At 41.1% G+C, this 20,000-nt stretch overlaps 1 protein-coding gene across 5 annotated transcripts in view; it reads right to left on the bottom strand.

Annotated features, from left to right (window-relative positions):
- Positions 1-7,814: 7,814 nt before the first annotated feature.
- The window catches only part of zgc:158766 (uncharacterized protein LOC100009641 homolog), a 49,926-nt gene continuing 37,740 nt past the window's right edge, over positions 7,815-20,000 (bottom strand). For 3 of the 5 annotated variants that reach the window (XM_058377064.1, XM_058377066.1, XM_058377068.1), the window contains 17 exons: positions 19,846-19,962; positions 19,668-19,766; positions 19,335-19,477; positions 18,083-18,221; positions 17,331-17,453; positions 17,063-17,224; positions 15,645-16,471; positions 15,316-15,565; positions 15,026-15,115; positions 13,827-14,051; positions 13,575-13,745; positions 13,314-13,491; positions 12,346-12,462; positions 11,262-11,507; positions 9,689-9,903; positions 8,752-8,814; positions 7,815-8,194 (listed from right to left, as the gene is read on the bottom strand). In XM_058377064.1, coding sequence (XP_058233047.1) covers positions 8,767-8,814; positions 9,689-9,903; positions 11,262-11,507; positions 12,346-12,462; positions 13,314-13,491; positions 13,575-13,745; positions 13,827-14,051; positions 15,026-15,115; positions 15,316-15,565; positions 15,645-16,471; positions 17,063-17,224; positions 17,331-17,453; positions 18,083-18,221; positions 19,335-19,477; positions 19,668-19,766; positions 19,846-19,962 — 3,150 coding nt within the window. In that variant the 3' untranslated portion in view covers positions 7,815-8,194; positions 8,752-8,766. Of the gene's footprint in view, positions 8,195-8,751; positions 8,815-9,688; positions 9,904-11,261; positions 11,508-12,345; positions 12,463-13,313; positions 13,492-13,574; positions 13,746-13,826; positions 14,052-14,971; positions 15,116-15,315; positions 15,566-15,644; positions 16,472-17,062; positions 17,225-17,330; positions 17,454-18,082; positions 18,222-19,334; positions 19,478-19,667; positions 19,767-19,845; positions 19,963-20,000 lie in introns of all 5 variants that reach the window. The other 2 variants (XM_058377065.1, XM_058377067.1) reach the window with 1 other exon arrangement.

The following is a 20,000-nucleotide window of genomic DNA, read 5'->3' as shown; positions in this document are numbered from 1 at the left end:
AACATGCAGAGTCAATGCAGATGAATTTATTTAGCATGTGCAAGGTGATTTTAATAAAACTGAAAGTTTAACAGTGATTGTCTGCAAATAAATGATCGAGATGTTTGTTGAAGATTTATATTTCCTCAGATTGTTTTATTCATGTAGGTCATTGTTGCTGGAACTGTGGATGGAGTTTATCTTTAAAGATGATTTAAGCTGCAGAAATGGACGGTAATAGATTTTGCTGCACCTGATCCCAGCTTTTAAATAGAGACAATGAAAAATAATGCAGTTCACATCTACTCTATGTTCAGAACACACACTCTCACACTCTCCACATCTTTAAGCTGCATGAATCAGATCTTCCTCACTAGTGGCTGTAACTCATTGTGGAGAACTTCACTCTCATTTCCGACGTCTGAATCGTTAAACATGAATGTAAATCTATCAGGACAGAAACTGATAGAGATTTTGAAGGGTGTTGAGTTGTGTGTCCTCCTACCCCGAGGGCTTTGGGGCGACCACGCTGATACACTTTGTAGGAGTCCTTGAACCTGCAGGTGAATTTGTCGGGCATGAGCTGTCCCTCTCTGGCGTTCCTGACGCTGGCTAGAGGGATGGTGATGACCATGCAATCGTCCGGTTTGAACGTGTACCTCATTGTTCTGGAGGAGAGTGAGAGGGGATTTATACCTGTCAAGAAACTCAAGTAATTGAGTAATTGAGAAATTAAACAAGTAATTACCCTAAAATCAGAGGTATTACTCTGTCTAAATTACAGATTTTGCTGATATATTTATTTATATTTACGATATAAAACCTTCACCATTCAGCAAAAACATTTCTACAGAAAGAAGACATTAAAAATATGGAATGTGTTTGTTAAATTAGATTGATTTCAAATTAAAATATGTAATTTGTTTGGGTGTTTGTGGTTCTTTTGTGGTTTTGTGTCATGTTGTTTTTGTATGACTCGTTGAGAATGCTCCAATCACATGAGGCCAGATATATAAAAACAACATCGATTCACTTACAAAACTGGGAGGGTTCAAGAACAATTTGAAACAAGCCAATCAGAGCTTAGTTTCAAGTCACACACATGAACGAAACACAGTTTTGATTTTTTTTATTTTAAATAAGTGATAATATGAACTAACAGTGGAATAGTATGACTAAATGATTTTATTTTATTATTAAAATAAAAAGAAGTTGAAGTGTTTTACACTTCTGCAACATTTCAGGTATGTATTTAAACTCCTGAGCAGTTATAGACTTGGAGGAAACAACTGACTGCCCACTGTGATGACCAGGAAAATGGTCAGATTCTAAAATCTTTAAACTCCAAGAAGCAAACCATTTTTTTGTATTTTAAAGATTGTAATTTTTTGGGGGCATTTTTGCTTTTTTGGACAGTGGCAGTAAAAACACAATGGAGAGAGATGGGATGATTTACAGCAAGGGGCCTAAGCTGGAACTGAAGCTCGACTGCCTGAAGAACAGTATGTGGTACGTTCTACCAGATGAGGCACTGTTTAGCCATGTTTAATTAATTAATTAATTAATTAATTAAATATAGCCATTTGATTGTAGTTTACAGCCTACATAGAGATGCTTGATGATTTCACTTTCAGTTAAGACAATATATTTCTTACAGTCTTTGTTGCTGTCATCTGCCAGCAGTTGTTCTTGAAATGGACCTCATCAGTCTCTTTCCTGTTCTACAAATCATCCCTTTTGATCAGGTGCTGGTCTTGTCCAGGATAAATATTGGTGAGTGGTTGTACATTTGACTGGTTACTGGTCAGTGTTGTAGTAAATTTGATTACTGATTGCTTCAGTGGAGGCAACTGTGTCTGATCTTCATGTCAACAGACATAAAATAAATGCTTATGATGACTTTTTTTTATGAGAACTTTTTCCCTGAGACCATCAATTATAAATATAACCTGCCAAGCTATATTAAAGGGTGCCTTTATTAACGTATAATTAATTGGAGCAAAGTTTAACATATTTGAACCACTTATTGAACAACTAGAAGGCTGTTTAGCTCTCTGTAGGCATCATGCTCAAACACTGCATCAATCTAACATTTGCTTTGTGTATGTTTTCTGGCTGCAGAGAGGATTAGATCAGCCCACAGTGGGAAACATGCAGGTTCTTAAGCTGAACTAGTGACAGTACATGCTGTAGCTTCCAGTTTCTCGAACATCATGTCCAAGTCTATCCCATGTCTTCACACAAGTCTGGACTCAGTGACTTATTCCTCTTGTTCAACCAGGGCAAGTAAGCCCTGATACGTTTGTTTATTTCACCATGGATTATCCATCATATGGACATGTGCTGTTTTTTCAGGATTTCATTTGTGAGTACTGGACAAGGTATGTGATCAATTCAAACTGTTTTAACCCTGAATATGTACATGAAAATATAGTTTCTTTAGTCTGACAATGATATTTTTGTGCCTTGATTTACAATGGACCTTATTCACTTAGTAATTTATCGTAAGAAGTTGTTGACAGTAAAATCTAGGCAAAGCAACTGTAATGCATTATGTGTTGTACTGTATTTTTTACGGTACAATTCTGCCAACCACAGCTGCCAGTAATTTACCGTAAATTTGAACTTTACAATAAAATACCATAATATAATATATGGTTGTATTGTGTGTTTTTTTTTATATGAGAGACTGTAATTAGGTTTACAGTATATTTGTTATTTTACAGTAGTTTACATTCTGTCTCTTTTTTAACAGTAATTTCTGTGACATTTACGGTTGCTAATAAAACATTCTGTAAAGTTGTGAACAGTGTCACCGTACAATTAACGGTAAAATTCTGCCAACCACAGCTGCCCGTATTTTACCGTAAAATATAGGGATTTTTTTTAACAGTCTACCAGCTTTCTAACGTTCACACTTCAGTATCATGAAGATCTTTATCAAGGCCAATGTGAAGTTTGGAAAGAAAGCAAAAAGGAAGTGAGTGTTCGATGTGTGCAATCTGGACTATTACTGCGTACGCTTTATATCCTGCAGAGACGAGAAGCTGTAATTAAACTGAACCAAACTGAACACAGGTCTACTTTAATAAACCCACTGATATTTTAATAAACACAAGCTGTGTGGTCAATAAATACACTAAAAATACACAATAATAAATGGCAAAAAAAATATAGTAAGCTTTGTATAAATAAATTAAATTAAATATATTTTAAAATAAATGAATACGCTCTATAATAATATATATAATATATGTATATATTTTAAAAAATCATTTAAATTAAATATATAGTTGTTTCACTGTGTTATATAAAAGGCTTCTACAAATAAATAAATAAATAAATAAATAAATAAATAAATATTCACATATATTCACATATATTCACAGGTTAACTAAAATATAATTTATGTAAACAATATGGCTGTAAAAATAATATATGAAAAACATACAACATATGGAAGATAAATTCAAATAAAAATAGAAAGCAATAATTATTATTATTACTGTTGTTGAAACCTGTAACTCGAGTAAAGAGAAATGAACACTCCTGCTTGTATCTGGAGTAACTAGTTATTAAAGTTAAAATGTATTTAAAGCTGCTTGAGCGAGTTGGGACTCACGGCTGTTGTCCAGCGGCTGGTCTGCGATGGTGTGAGTTCAGTTTAACTGCTGCACTGCTCTGTGGTTTTGTCAGGTCCTCACTCTATTTCCTTCTTCATCAGACTTGCAGTGGGTGCAGGGGATGGAAAATATTTTTTCAGCAGCTTTCTTCTGAACACACACACACACACACACACACACACCGAACCTGAAGCTGCTCAGAACGACATAAACTAGGGTTTTTTTTTCCACATTATTTTACAGGATTGTTATTTTTTGCTGCTGGTCATTTTTCTGAGGACACAGGAAGAGTGGTGAGTATCTGATCAAGAGCTTTACAGGAAACTCGTACGGAGATTGTGTTTAGCTGATTGTTGTTAAATGTGTAATTGTGATGGTTAATGGATGTTCTCGGTGAGATTATTATTAGGAAGATGACATTAAAAAAATGAATTATTTACTTGAAATCATATTTATGTTAATGTAAAGAAAGAAATAAAGAAAGGAATGAAGTTAGGATGGAAGAGATATGATCTGTACACAAAGCGGAGTTTCTACCTTTAATCTTATGATTATTTTTGTCGGCGATTTTGACTGTAAATGTAATTATTGGTGAATTTGATTCCATTGTAATGTAATTGATTTGTATAGCGCCTTTTATGATGGACATTGTCTCAGAGCAGCTTTACAAAAAAAGAAAAACAGAGAAAAAGGAGAGAAAAATTAAATTAAATTATTGAACTATTTTATCCATTATGAGCAAGCCTGTGGTGACGGTGGTGAAGAAAAACTCCTTGTGATGATATGAGAGAAATTAATGAATTGTTAATGAATATATTGGTCAGTTTGATGGACTGTAACTGTAATTTCTTTGTAAATTCTTGAGAAATATGATGTGTGTAAATGTGACCTGTTTGTGATTATTTATTGATAAATCTGTTTTAATAATTAGGCCTTGTCTGTGTTTAGCTCCTGTTTAAGAGAAGCTGTGTGATGGCGTGTGCTAATTTTGCTATGGACCTGATAGACGATCACTCGGCCAGACGCGGGGCTCAGGGTGACGAGGGTCCGCTGATTAAACATTACAGAGTCTCTGAGCTCATCCCTGCCCCAGAACTTCCTCTGCACCAGCTTCTGAAGAGAGAACCGGCCATCTGGGCCGTAAGCTCACTTACTGCACCTTTAACACTCAAGGGTTAGATTTAAAAATCTACAAACATACCTTCTAATCTCTCTCTGTCTCTGTCTGTCTCTCTCTCTAGGGTATGCAGATCAGCAGTGGGGTTTTGAGCATCGGCCTCGGAATCATGTTTGCTGCGTCCTTCAGAATTGAAGACCTGTTACTCACTTTGTTCAGAGTCCCGATCATCAGCGGCATCCTGGTAACACAACAAACAACAACAAACAAATATACAGCTTTTTTCCAGGATATGTTTGGTTTAAAATTCTTGTTTTTAGGATTTGATGAGATTTAGGAGAAACTGAGACCTTCAGTCATCCATATAGTGCAGGATGGTATCACTCGTACCCCTACAACAGAACCCCCCCGACCCCCTAACCCCCCGACCCCTCGACAACGCCCTCCAAAGCTGTAGCAATAATGACACATGTGACCATAACCTCTTCCTATGCAACTCTTTTCGTGTGAAAGTTTAGATAACGTTTCTCTTCTAGAATCATTATAATCAGCTTCAGAGTTTCAGAAAAAAAAAGAAAGACCATTTTTTAGGCAGCAAATCAAACTTTTTATATTGTAACTATAACTGGATAAAAAGCATGAAACACTGTGCTTTAAAATTTCATTCATTATTTCACTATAACTGCACACACACACACACACGCACACACACACACACAAGCACACACACACACACACACACACACACACGCACACACTGTATATCTGCACTTACACCAGTCACAAATTCTTTAATGTACATTTTTTTTATTCCTAACTGCTATAAATCTGTTTCCATATTGTTTATATTTTAGTTCCTGGTTGCTGGATTTTTCTCCATAATGCTGTACAGAAACCCCGGACTCTTACAGGTTGATGTTACTCTGAGTTATTAACGTGTCATTTTGCCATTTATTTCAGTTTTTTGTTTCTTTCTCAAACACACAGTGTGTTCATTTTCCCCTGCAGATGTGTTTTCACTCCAATGTCCTCTGTCTGGCCCTGGCTTCCATTGGATTTGTGCTGTTGTGTTTGGATTTAAGCAAACCAGTACACCTTCAACATCACCCGATTTCCTATCAGGTAAAGAGATTCACACTGAACATATCCAAAGATTTGACTTTTAGACAAAAATGAACATAAACTGAAATACAAATTAAAAGTTTAAACATTGCAGAATGTAGGTAGAGGGCTAATGTGGCTAAAGGCCACCAGTTTAGTGTCGTGCAGACTGCAGGCATGTCTTGGCTGATTTGAGATTTTTTGTAAATGTAATCTTATAGCTGTTTGTGCAGAAAAATGAATAAAGTGTGTGTGTGTGTTTGTTATTGTATGCAGGTGGAAATCTTGGTGCTATGTGTGACGCTGTTGGACATGATAATCTCCACGGTCCTCATATTTTTGATTAACGCAGAGAAACGCCGGCACAGAAAGAAATGACTCGGCTCTGAGCTTCAACCCAGAAAGAAAGGCAATCATCTTCAAGTAAATATTTCTTCCTGAACACAGGCTGTACACAAACCTGAGAAAAAAATCTCTCAGGATTTTAAACAGCGTTATGATGAATTTGATAAAAGTATCATTTGAGTGCGAGTCGGCTCGCTGAGTTGACTCGTTCAGCTGAATCTTTAGCTCTGATTCGAATTTGTACATATGAGGCGTTTTATGTTTTTCTACCTATCTACAGAGCAACTGAACAGGAATAATCCTCACTTCAGCAGTTTGTTAAGGCAAAGTAAGAGAGCTTTATCCTGGATAGGATCACTGTGACGTTTAATAGCTGTAACGAATCTCTTCGCTTAATAATGAAAATAAACCTTTTAAGTGTTTATCTGTTCAAACAGAGCACAAGTTCCTTCCAGGGTAAAACATCTACTTACTTTCCCTACGCCAATATCAATACATTTAAAAAAAATCATAAAGAAATCTGAAAGAGTCGTCTCTTTGTAACTGAACTGATTCAACTGATTGTTAACTGGTTCAAATGATTCACTGACTCACTGAAGCGAATCGTTGATTCTCATCACTCGTATAACTGCATGGGAATAAAACACTTTATGCTGTTACAGTAAAACTCCTCGGTGATGAAACGGTGTGACGAAACCGAGTTCACGTCGTCCTGACTCTGGTTATTTCCTACGACAGCATGCATCTGAGCGCTCTATTCCTTCACCAGCACCTGCAACCATAACAGATTTTACATTTTTAGAAGAATGACACGTCGTACGTTTTATATTATACGTTTAATCGTTATGTTAAAGGTTATCTACGATGTTCCTGCTATCAGCGATATTAACAACAAGCTGCAGAGGCTTTTTATTATTATTATTATTATTATTATTATTATTACAAATAAAAACCTTGTTGAAGAGTTTTCGCACCATGCTGAAGCTTCTGCTTTCTAGTTTCCTGCTCTAACTGGAACTCTGAGGTTTTTCATACATCCTTGGTTACTCAGAGGCAGAAAAAAACGTTCTTACATTTTTTACCATCTTGACCAATGCAGATGTTAACTGTGCTTAAAACGCAGGAATACCAGTGACTCAGTTTAACCAGATGCTAGATGCTAGCTTTAAATCAGACTTTAAATATTTATCTGAACCATCGCTCCGTCCCGCTTCCTTTAATACGCTGACCTTTTTATAAAGTCGAGCACTGAATGTATTTAATTTAACATTAAAGCTACTTACTAATTCCATTAACATATGCATTTATCAGAATTCATGTAATATATAAAAACTTGTGTATTTTTAGTTATATTTTAAGGGCATGAATCACTCCTGGAGTTTAACCGTAAATGTTTTAAAACTTCTGCTTTTCTATTTTCTTTGCTGCAACCGTGTTCTTTCTGCGCTTGCAGTTGTGTGGTGCGCCTTCGTGGGTGTGTCAGAAATACAGAAGTGTGAGTGATGAAGTCAGCCTGATGTAGCGAGTGATGTCTTTTCTCATGGCTTTTTAGAGCCTCACTTGGCTACAGACTAATTTAAAACATGGAGAGAAAAAAGAACGGCCTCATTGTATTTAATCGGTTTAGAAAATGTAAAAAAACACAGACAGAAAGTTGGGAAATTATTTTATTAGTAGTGCTGGCTCTAAAAAATGAACACGCTAACGAGGAAACATTTCTGTACAGAACATGCTTACAAACAACAACAACAACAAACAAACAAACAAACAAACAAGAACACATTGTGCTTCTTGAGGAGAAACGTGAGTTCATTGATGTGCCGGATGTGGAGTCCGTAGCGTACCGGCAGCGTGACGGCTTTAAGCAGTGCGTGACAATGCATCTAGAATTAGAAATAATGAGTATATACAGCAGAGTTCAGTGTATATAACCGATACACGCCGCCTCGCTCCCGCCCTGCCGTGTGGATCGGACCGACACGTGGATCGGACCGTAGTGTGGATCGGATTGTGGGAAGTGATGTCACAGCTTAGGAAGGAAAAAAAAAGATAGAAAAGCTTTACACGCTTGAATCTGTGCAGCTCTGTTCTGTTAATGTGGAATATTTATCTTTTATTCATTTTATTGTTGTTTGTGTTGTAAAGGATCTTGTAAACAGTGAAGAATAAAACGATTTGCATTACTTCTGCTTACATATAATCATTTATTCATCATAATCGCTATGGAAATACACACACAAACTCACTTACACTCATACACACACACACACACAAGAAAGAATAAAACATGAGCACAGAAAGTGACCCACACAAGCACCATGCCACCGCATCATCCTGTAAACACCTGCACACACACACACGCTGTAAACCACACACACACACACACACACACACACACAGGCACATGCGCAAGCCCCAGGTGTATCAGAACCACAGCATTGATTAGGGTCCTGATTAGCCGAGTCTTGATCAGCACTCATGCAGCTGGAGCTCTGATAAACACAGCCATGATTGAAAAAGGGGGTGGAGCTTCACTGTGACAGTGAAGTGTGGAGCTTTACGAGCTTCATGTCTCGGGTTACTTACTGATCTATAAATGTTTCACACCAACGTGCTGATGCCGAAACACACGGCACGACACGGAGTGTTCTGGCAAGACAGAGCAACACACACCAGGTAAATGTGATGTGGAAGAGTTTAACCACACACACACACACACACACACACACATATCCTCAAACGCTTGCACGCACACGCACACCCTCAAACATACTTGGATACACACACACTATGAAATCCTCAAACATGCTTTCAAACATACACACACACACACATATGTCCTCAAACATGCTTTCATACACACACACACACATCCTCAAACATGCTTGCACGCACACGTGTGCACACACACGCACACCCTCAAACATACTTGGATACACACACACTATGAAATCCTCAAAGATGCTTTCATACACACACACACACACACACACACACATACACACACACATACATGCTCAAACATACTTGGATACACACACTATGAAATCCTCAAAGATGCTTTCACACACACACACACACACACACACACACATACACACACACACACACATACATGCTCAAACATGCTTGCACGCACACACAATATAAAATCCTCAAACATGCTTTCCCACACACACGTGTGCACACACACGCACACCCTCAAACATACTTGGATACACACACAAACTACACCCTGTGTTTCTCTGCATTTGAGGATGTTGTGCGTCTTTTCTCCAGGTGAAAGACTGAGTGTGTTTATACATGATATCGTTTCTGACTTCTGTGCATTCATGCTATGAAGCTGAAAGCGAGCGTCTGAGCTTTTCCTTTTTTGGTCAAACACACACAGACACACACACTCTACCATCAGCCAGTGCGGGTTTGTGACGCGTTTCTATATAAAAACCCTGCGGCTTTGGGTTAAGCTAGAGGAATGAACTTCACAGTGGTGTGAGAACATCGTAAGTGTGTGTGACCTCACCGCTGTGATGAAGCTGTTGGTGTCGTTGTGCTCTTTGTGGAAGCGGTGTGAGGGAGATGAGGAGACGGAGGAGGAACAGAGGAAGGACGACTCGCTGCTGAAGGAGTCCATGATGAGGGACGAGTGACAGGGAACGGACAGAGCGCTCACGCTGCTCACGCTGTTCACGCCATCACTCGAGCAGCTGTGAGAGGACGACTCGGAGCCCTCTGTGACTGCACACACACACACACACGTTTAAAAATTAAACACACATTAAAGAATAAACCATTGTGTGTGTAATGGTGTGTGTAAAATAATCAGAGATGCAATAGCATGAAGAAGCGGCATTACTGTTGCTGTGGTGATTATTTTTCTGTAAACATCATCTCCCTGAAGTGTTTTATTCCCCTTATACAACATAAAAGTCACGGCAGACACTGGAGACTACTGTCAGCGTTAAATAAATTGCATTACAGCCGTATAAATCACATTTTTTAATCTCTTCATGTGGTGGAGCACTGTTGCTATAGAAACAACTGTAAAGATGTGATGAAATAATGTAACACCATTTCAGACAAACTCGGTCATTCTGTGAGGGATTTTAATAATGTCCTTCATAATGCCTTGGAATCAGAAGTGTGTGTGTGTGTGTGTGTGTGAGAGACACTGCAGTGTAGTGTGTATGGTATAGCGTGACACCTCTCCTTCCACATTGTTGTGGCTCTGGTAAAAACCTCTCAGTGCCTCTTTTCACTGTTCTCTCACTTTGCATTAGTTTAACCCACCCCCCCCCCCCCGCTTCTGGCAGCCTTGTACACATACACACACATGTATGCATACGTGTGAGCACACCCACAAACACACACACACACACAAGTATGCGTAGGTGTGAGTACACACAAACACACAGACACACAGACTCACACACACATTCACACACAGACTCATACACACAGACACACACATGTATGCACGGATGTGAGCACACACACAGACACACACACATATGTATTCGTGTGAGCGCATACACACACACACACACACACACAGACACACACACAGAAACACATACAAATGTATGCATAGGTTTGAGCACACACACACACACGTGCACACACACTCCTCAATCCTTCAAAAGAGTGTCATGGTTTATTTAGAGACAAAGCACAGCCACTGGTGTAGGGGGTGTTTCCTGTTACATTTCCTCTTCTGCTGTAACCACACAAGCACACCCTCACTCACTCACTCACACACACACACACACTGCCCCTTTGCCTAGTAGTGGTTTGCACTCCTGCAGGTGTAGGGAATATGGCTTCTTTTTCTTCTAATGATATTAATTATAAATATAGTCAGTGAGCAGCGATTTGCAGGTCCATTTCACATAATCCCCACTGGTCAGTGACACAAAGAGCAATAACGTGACCATAGATGAACATTTCTAAAGTTCTGTGCTTTTTTTTGGTACTAAACCCCCTGAAAGCACTGCCCTGTGGTTAGTGATCTGACATGCTTCAGTGACAAACTGGTGTACTGGGCACTTGTTGAGCCGCAGATGGAGTTTGTGAAAACCGTTACATGTGAGACTCACTCATGGAGGGCTGTGTGGCGGCGTCATGCTCCAGCTCATCCTCCTCGATGCAGTCGTAGTGCCAGTGGGCAAAGGGAGGGTGGAGGGCAGAGCTAAAAAGCGGCAAGTTGAGGGAGCTCAGGAAGGAGGATGAGGAGTGGCTGCTGGACGAGGAGGAGCTGCTGTTGGAGATGGTGGAATGTGGCCTCTTGAACGGACTGGAGTGATCATAGGAGGAGGCAGAGATGGTGGAACGAGTGCGTGACTCTGCAAACACACACACACACACACACACACACAAAGTCAGGTCCAGGCATGAGAGATCTTTTTAGCAGTGTTTGAAAAGGAGGTGCTGAAAGACAGCAGAGTTATCTTCAACCCGCAGAGGGCATCCCCATCTTAAACAGAGCGAGAGATCAGAGCTGTAATTACAGAGTGTCACACAGTCCGGGGGCATAAGGGAAAAGAGAAGAGAGAGAGAGAGAGAGAGAGAGAGAAGTGGTGGAAAACAAAATGAGTAGATGTGGAAAAGGGGAAAGATAAAGAGGAACAAAGAGAAAGAAATAGTAAGAGCGGGAGTGATAAAATAGAGAAGGACAAATGACGAGAGAGAGAGAGAGAGAGAGAGAGAGAGAGAGCTAGCTACAAAGAAAGACAGAGAATGATGAAAAAACGAGAGTAGCCTATACAACAGAGAAAGAGAAGAAGGACTGGAGAGTGACACAAAAAAAGAAACAGAAAAAGAGTCAGACAAAGAATCGAGAGAGAGAGAGCGAGAGAGAGAAAGAGGGAGGAAGGGAGAGAGAGGGAGGAAGGGAGAGAGAGGGAGGAAGAGAGAGACAGAGGGAGGGAGAGTGAGAGAGACAGAAAGAGGGAGGGAAGAAGAGAGATAAAGAGAGAGAGAGAGAGAGAGAGAGAGAGAAAGAGGGAGGAAGGGAGAGAGAGGAAGGAAGGGAAAGAGAGGGAGGAAGAGAGAGACAGGAGGAGGGAGAGTGAGAGAGACAGAAAGAGGGAGGGAAGGAGAGAGATAGAGAGAGAGAGAGAGAGAGAAATGGAGGGAGAGAGAGAGAGATATGAGGAAGAGTAAGATGAGAAGTGGATGTACCTGTGCCTTTCATGATGTAATCCACCGCTCGGTCACTAATGGCTGCGTCGCTCGGTTTGATGTCCATAAATGGCTTGTTGCCGATTCCCATAGAGACCATCTCCTGCATCCGCAACTCTGTTGAGCAGAAAAGATGCTTATTTGTGTGTGTGTGTGTGTGTGTGTATGAGAGAGAGAGAGAGAGAGAGAGAGAGAGACAGAGAGAAGAAATACCAGGAATAAACTATATGGTATCTGAGAGGTTAAGATACACTGATCAGGCATAACATTATGACCACTGAGAGGTGAAGTGAATAAGACTGAGTATCTCCTCATCATGGCACCTGTTAGTGGGTGGGATATATTAGGCAGCAAGTCAACATTTTGTCCTCAAAGTTGATGTTAGAAGCAGGAAAAATGGACAAGCGTAAGGATTTGAGCGAGTTTGATGAAGGGCCAAATTGTGATGGCTAGACCACTGGATCAGAGCATCTCCAAAACTGTTCCCAGTCTGCAGTGGTCAGTATCTAAAAAATGGTCCAAGGAAGGAACAGTGGTGAACCGGAGACAGGGTCATAGGCGGTTGAGGCTCAGTGATGCACGTGGGGAGTGAAGGCTGGCCCGTGTGATCCGATCCCTGTATATGAGTACAGGTTAGATACTGTGCCTGGCCACCAGAGGGCATAGTCTCTTACACAGACAGAATGAAGACACTTGTCCAGTAGGAGTTGTGAAGTTACTGTACACTAAAACTGAGTCACACCAAACTTAGTGCTGAGAAAGGATGTGATAGTGCTGTGATTTTTTTATTTTTATCTCTGTGACTGTCCTTGTTTATAAATAAAACAATGCTAAACTACTCACCAAACAGTCTCAAGTGATTTACATCTGCATGCTAAATAGCAATTTAAAAAAATAAAATCTATACAAACAAAATACTGGACAGGCCACGCCCACAAGCAGCTAGTGTGAATGTGGAGTTAGCTGACCTCTGTTCCTGAGCGCTTGTCTCCACAGGATCTTCCCGATGATGGAGGTCCAGGCTGCCTTGCTCTCGGCTGAGCTGGCCTGCAGGATGAACGTGTCCTGGGACTTCCTTCGCCGGAACCAGATCTCGAACCGGAGGCCACTGTCGCCCACGTTCTCCGTCATCCCGATCTCTGCAGTCTGTGGGGAACAGTAGTGATGTTAACTCACATACTTCACCAATAAGATGCTTCTGAAATGACTGAGATGTTTAAACCCTTCACCTTAAAAGACTGTTTGTAGATGTAGATGTCGTATCCCCCTTCGATCTTTTTGGTTTTGCTAAACAGGATAAGGTCCTCGAACAGGAAGACGTGCCGGAGGTACTTCCTGCGTCCGCACCACACTATGAACTCATCCTGACACCTCAGCTGGCCCTGTTCTTTCAAATTCACCTATAAACCGGACCGACAATCATCACTAAACGTGTCCGGATCTCTAAATCATGGAGGCAGGTTTTATATCGTGCTTCTTACATCACATCCTCTGATGGCGTCCATGGCGAGCAGGTCGTTGCCATGGCGTAGCTGGAACTTGACCATCTCCTCGGCTGTCTTGAGGTCGGCGAGCTCCTGCTCCTGTGATTGACCGCACTCTTTTATCAGATCCTTTAGCAGCAGGGCATATTTACTCATCCTCTGGATGGGCTTCAGCAGGTAGGACGCCAGGTCCATCTTGTCTTCCAGCTCCATCTGTTTATTCTGTGGGAAGAAAATGATTTGAAGACTTTTAAAAATAATTTCTAACAATTGGATAATCTACTAAAATAAAGCTGTGCGGCGACCAAACAGGGTGAAATAAAAACCGAAAACAATTCTTCAATGGGAAAATACATGAAGAACGTGCAAAGACAAGTCTGATGTCACTGCTGCTTAAGACAGATATATATGCTTAAAGGCGAACTTGACTGTACGTGACCTGTGACCTGCTGGCTTTGTAAGACAGAGACACCGTTCTGCCAGAGGCGATGAAACACGGGTCACAACAACAAAAAACACATTTCAAATGAGCAACAGCCTTTTTAACTCTTTATATAAATACACACAGCTCTGTCCATCTCAGTGATAATATACCTAAACAATTCTTATTTAAATGAACTAAATCCACTAAAGTCTCTGTCATGGTTCTGTCCTGTGTTTATTACAAGTCTGTAACCATGAGCTTTGAATACTCTGAGATCTGGACCATAAGGTTAAATGAGAAATGGAAACAGCGACGTTTCTGATGATCTTTCATTTCGAGGCCCAATAAGCAGCGATTATCACCAGTTCTCATCTCAGCTGTAGGTTTAATCGTTCACTGTGCTTAGCTCTCATAAGACTTTACTTCCATGGGATATGTGTATACAGGAGATGTTTCAGTTAAAATGTAGACAGAGGAAAAGGTTACACACACACATGTATTAAGATGTATTAATAATATCTGTAATAATTAAGATGACCTGTTATAGAGGTCAGTATGAGGTCACACTCCCTCTGTTTGTTTTGTAATAAGCTTTCCTTTTCATTAGCAAGCTTCAATATGGTAATTCAGGTTAATTTGTGTTTTTGAGAAAAAGCATTAAAGAGCAGAAGGAATGGGGGTGGAGATTTTAGGAATGTGCAGATGTCCGTCACACTACCTTTATTGTGAACCTGAGATGTTTTACGTAACGCCTCAGACGGGTGTGTCTCACCTTGAAGAAAGCATTGCCATGGCTGGTGAGCAGGGCGTCAGAGCGGGGTTTGTTTTTACTGTACAGAGCGTACATTCCAAACTGGTCCTCCTGTAAGTCATAAACACACACACACACACGTTTATTCTTTCTTAATTATTCTTTTTTTAATCTTCTTATTTATTCTTAATGGCCTTCCTAATACCATCATACCAGCACACCTACACATTCCTGTGATGCCTGTTGTATTTGAAATATTCCGAAAGAAGAAACTGCTTTGTGATGGCGGATGTTTTGTAACATAGACTCACGTGTCTCAGGAAGCAGGCGCTGACTGAAAGTGGAGAATGAGTGCATTGCTCCAGATCCTTCAAGAAGTACTGGTTGTGAAAGTCACACAGCTTCTCCAGGTTTCCGAAGATGATGCTGCGCTTTCCTCTGAGGTCCTGCGGCAGGTCTGGCCTTTCCAGCTCTGGGAAATAGTGCTCCATGATGTAGGAGAGGGAACGCACGTACTCCCTCTCTGTGGAGATCATCTCATCCATGATGTGCTGGATTTTACTGCATGGAATAAAGAATAAGAATTCAATTATTTCATCCATAATTTAATCCAGAGTATGTGCGAGGGTGTGTTTCCCACCTGCTCTGTCTCTTGGTCTCACTGTCTCCCTGTCGTCCCTGACTTATGGAAGGTGATGGGAGGCTCCTGGTCCGTGCCAGCACGGGACTCTTCACGTGCGGCCTCTGTGGTTTCTTCTCCCCGCATATGCTGTTGCTAAGCTCCAGTCCTCTGATGTAGACCCCCAAGTAGCCGTGGTGTCCCGAGAGCTCAGAACTCACCGTCTTCTTCATCATTTTCTTCAGTGGAGGCCTGCGGTGCCTCGCTACGGGCTCTGAGTGACAGGAATACGATGAGTCGATGGTGCAGTCGCTGTCTGTGTCATCCAACGGCGATGGAGAGAGTTTACCTCTCTCGGAAGGGAAGAGAAAAGACTTGAAAGTCGAGTCATTTTTAGAGAAGGGACCTGCCGAGTGAGGTTTCTCGTCCTCAAAATCAAAGGTGTGTTTAATCTCGGGAAGAGAACTTCTGCTCTCTGCACACTGCAAGTCCGCACAGATTGCAGGTATTTCCCTGGTTTCTGAAAGGTCAGAGGTCAGATCAGCGGTTAGAGAAGAGTCAGACACAGGGTCCTCTTGAACTACTTCTGCTCTCTCTAACACCTCCTCTAGATGTTTCCGGGTCTCCTGGCACTTCATCCAGATGTGATTCCAGTGCTGGAGTTGCCGTGGGCTGTCCAGCGTGGCCACTGTGTCATTTAAAGAGCTGAAGTTCTCCAGAGAGAACTTGGTGGCCTCTTTGTGGTAGTCCTGCAACGTCTGCAGAACCTCAGGAGAGAAGCTTGTGATGTTCTCGTCCATGTTCAGGCTCTGGAAATAGTCCTCGCAGTGTGTCATCCACTGCTGAGCCTGCCAGAGGACAACATGATTTCAGTCAGGTCCTATTACCAGCCAAAAACCTAAACATTTCCTCAATAGATCTACATTTCTCTCTAGGAGTAGAAAAGAACGTAATTGTCTGTGACAAATGTGACCAATGAACTCAGAATGGTGGTGGCTGGATGCTAAAACATTTTGTCACGCAGTGAATAATTGTATACACTGACAAGGCATAACATTATGACCACCTGCCTAATATTGTGTTGGTTCCCCTTTTGCTGACCCGTCCTGCACTGTGTATTCTGACTCCTTTCTATCAGAACCAGCATTAACTTCTTCAGAAATTAAAGTGGTCTAGCCATCACAATTTGGCCCTTCGTCAAACTCAATGCTCAAATCCTTACACTTGTCCATTTTTCCTGCTTCTAACATCAACTTTGAGGACAAAATGTTCACTTGCTGCCTAATATATCCCACCCACTAACAGGTGCCATGATGAGGAGATCATCAGTCTTATTCACGGCACCTCTCAGTGGTCATAATGTTATACCTGATCCGTGTATATTTAGATAATGAAATGTCTAGTTTGAATGTATCCACAGGTTGTAAGTGTGTGTTTACCGAGTCATAGAACTCGTAAAGGTTGATCAGGATGTCCAGCTCGGTCCGGCGTGTGTGTGCTTGCTGGAGGACGGAGCTCATGTGCTGCTTGAGCTCCAGTAACGTGGAAGCGGACAGACGTCTGGGGTCCTGTGTCAAAGCGGCGGCCTGCTTCTGCTGGAGCTGTGCACATAGTGATGCTGACGTTAAAGAGAAGATCTCTACAAACTAGCTGCATCACTCTGCATCTCTCCATCCTGCTGATAAAACCAATGAGACGATCACTTACTGCTGCCTCCTCTGTGAACTGCTCCAGGCGCCGTCTCATTTCCTGCAGGGAACTGAGGGTAAAACTGAGAGAGTCCAGAGGAGCCAAGTGTGTCTCTGCTTCCAAACTGAACCAGCGGCTAATCTGTTCAAACACATCACAACACATATTTCTGTTAGTATCATTAGTAATTTTACAACAGCTATAAAGTGACAAGTGGACCTGCAAATATATAGTATAATAAATAGCAAATAGTATAACACAAACACACACATCTCTCTCACTGCCTTTTTTCTTTTTACACTTCTAGTGCTCTACAAATTATTCCCTCTCGTGGAGGATATCACATCTGACAAGTCAAAATAACCTTCAGGGAACTGGAACAAGCTGGAAAATATTTCAGTCAGAATATCACAGGGTGGGTTTCATGCAGAAATAGATGAAATGAAAATAGTGTTAAACTTCAGAGGGAATTTAAATATCTAGAAATATGTACAGAAAAAACCAGCTGTGAGTGAAGATTTTTTTTACCCTGGAGAAGTGTGAAAGCTGTTACAATCCTGGGAGAGGGCCAGAGAACTGATCCCAGGTGCTGCGTGCTGAGCACAAAGATTGGATCGCCTTCCTGTTTTACGTTTCATGACTGTTTTTATCCCTCCCTCTATATTTCTGCCTTTATCTCTACATTACTTCTCGGTAGAGCGTCGCTCACAAATCCGCGATGTTAAAGGACTGAAATGATGTTTATTATGTCTTTAACCTGGCCGTCTCACCCGCTCGGTCTCCTCCTGAAAAGTGCGCAGCTCTAGAAGGTTCTCCAGCTCATGAAGAGATTTGTTGGACAGGATGACAAGTTTATGAACCTCCTCGTCCAGCTGATTGTAGAGTGTGTATGCTGCGTCCACTGCGTCCCTGTGTTAATGTACAAGCGGGAGAATTGAAACAAACATCATACAGATTTTAAATAAATATGTGTGTGTGAGTGTGTAAGGGATACAGTGTGTATCTGAGTGTGTGTGTGTGAGTGTATGAGTGTGTATATGAGATGTAGTATGTATGAGTGTGAGTAAGATATATTATGTGTGTGTGAGTGGATGACATTTAATGTGTGTCTCTGTGTTTGTGAGTGTGTATGAGTTTATATGAGCGTGTATGAGTATCTGAGTGTGTGTGAGTGTATGAAATGTAGTATGTATGAGTGTGTGGAAGATATATTATGTGTGTGTATGAGTTTGTGAGTGTGTATGAGCTTATATGAGTGTGTAAGGGAGTCAGAATGTATGAGTGTATATCAGATGTAATATGTATTAGTGTGTGTAAGATATATTGTGTGTGTGTGAGTGGATGAGGTGTAATGTGTGTGTGTGAGTGTGTAAGAAAGGCAGTGTGTATTTGAATGTGTGTGTGTGTATCAGTGTGTAATTGTGATGTAATATGTATGAGTGTGTGTAAGTGGATGAGGTGTAATGTATGTGTTTGTGTGTGTGTATGAGTTTACAGGAGTGTGTAAGGGAGGCAGTGTGTATTTGAGTGTGTTTCAGTGTATGAGTGTGTATATGAGATATAGTATGTATGAGTGTGTGTAAGATATATTATGTGTGTGTGTGTGTGTGGGTGATGGAGCTTGATGAGTGTGTATGTGTGTATATGAGCTGTAGAATGTATGAGTGTGTAAGATATATTTTGTGTGTGTGAATAAGAGAGGTGTAATGTGTGTGTATGAGTTTATATGAGCTTGTAAGGGAGGCAGTGTGTATTTGAGTGTGTGTGTGTGTGAGTATATGAGTGTGTATATGAGATGTAGTATGTATGAGTGTGTGTAAAATATATTTTGTGTGTGTGAGTGGATGAGGTATAATGTGTGTGTGTGTATGAGTTTAAGGGAGGCAGTGTGTATTTGAGTGTGTATGAGTGTAGGAGTGTATGAGTGTATATGAGCTGTAGCATGTATGCATGTGTGTAATATATATTGTGTGTGTGTGTGTGTGTGTGTGATTGAGCTTGATGAGTGTGTATGTGTGGTACCTGTAGCTCTCGGTTTCATTTGTCTCCTCTTTCCTGACACGTGCGAGGAACGTTCCTCCCTCCAGCCTGAGGCGGTTTAGCTGCGAGTCCTCTAACACACACTTCATCAGGTTCCTTTGCTGGCTGATCGTCTCTGATACGTCCTGCATGCACACACACACACACACACACACACACATACACACACACACAAGATAGACAAGATTAAGATGCAATCTTAAATATAAAAAAATGTATGCCCTTTATTTAATCCTAAGTAAATATTAATGTGCACTAAGACACTTATGCTGAGTTTCTTTTCTTTCTAAATGTGTGACTTATCATCCATCTGACCTTGACAGTGTCCAGGCTGCTGCTGCTGTTCAGGACGTCTATTGACCTCTGCAGAGACGAGATGGCGGCGCTACAGCTGCTGCAAAACTGCTCCATTTTCTACACAACAGATACATGTTTAGCAGGTGCACACAGTGTGTGTGTGTGTGTGTGTGTGTGTGTGTGTGTGTGTGTGTACCTGTCTGAACTGTATGTAGTGGTTATGGTCGTAGGGGAAAGTGCCGTCCAGGTCTCGTGTGAGCTGAGATGAGTCAATGTGCTTCAGTAGGGCTTTCAGAGAAGTTAACACTTCACACTGGGGAAACACACACACATACACACACACACATACAC

This window comes from Hemibagrus wyckioides, linkage group LG23 (assembly GCF_019097595.1).
Source record: "Hemibagrus wyckioides isolate EC202008001 linkage group LG23, SWU_Hwy_1.0, whole genome shotgun sequence".
NCBI classification, from domain to species: domain Eukaryota; kingdom Metazoa; phylum Chordata; class Actinopteri; order Siluriformes; family Bagridae; genus Hemibagrus; species Hemibagrus wyckioides.
The sequence above is the reverse complement of the archived record's forward strand: the minus strand, read 5'-3'. Positions and strand labels throughout refer to the sequence as shown.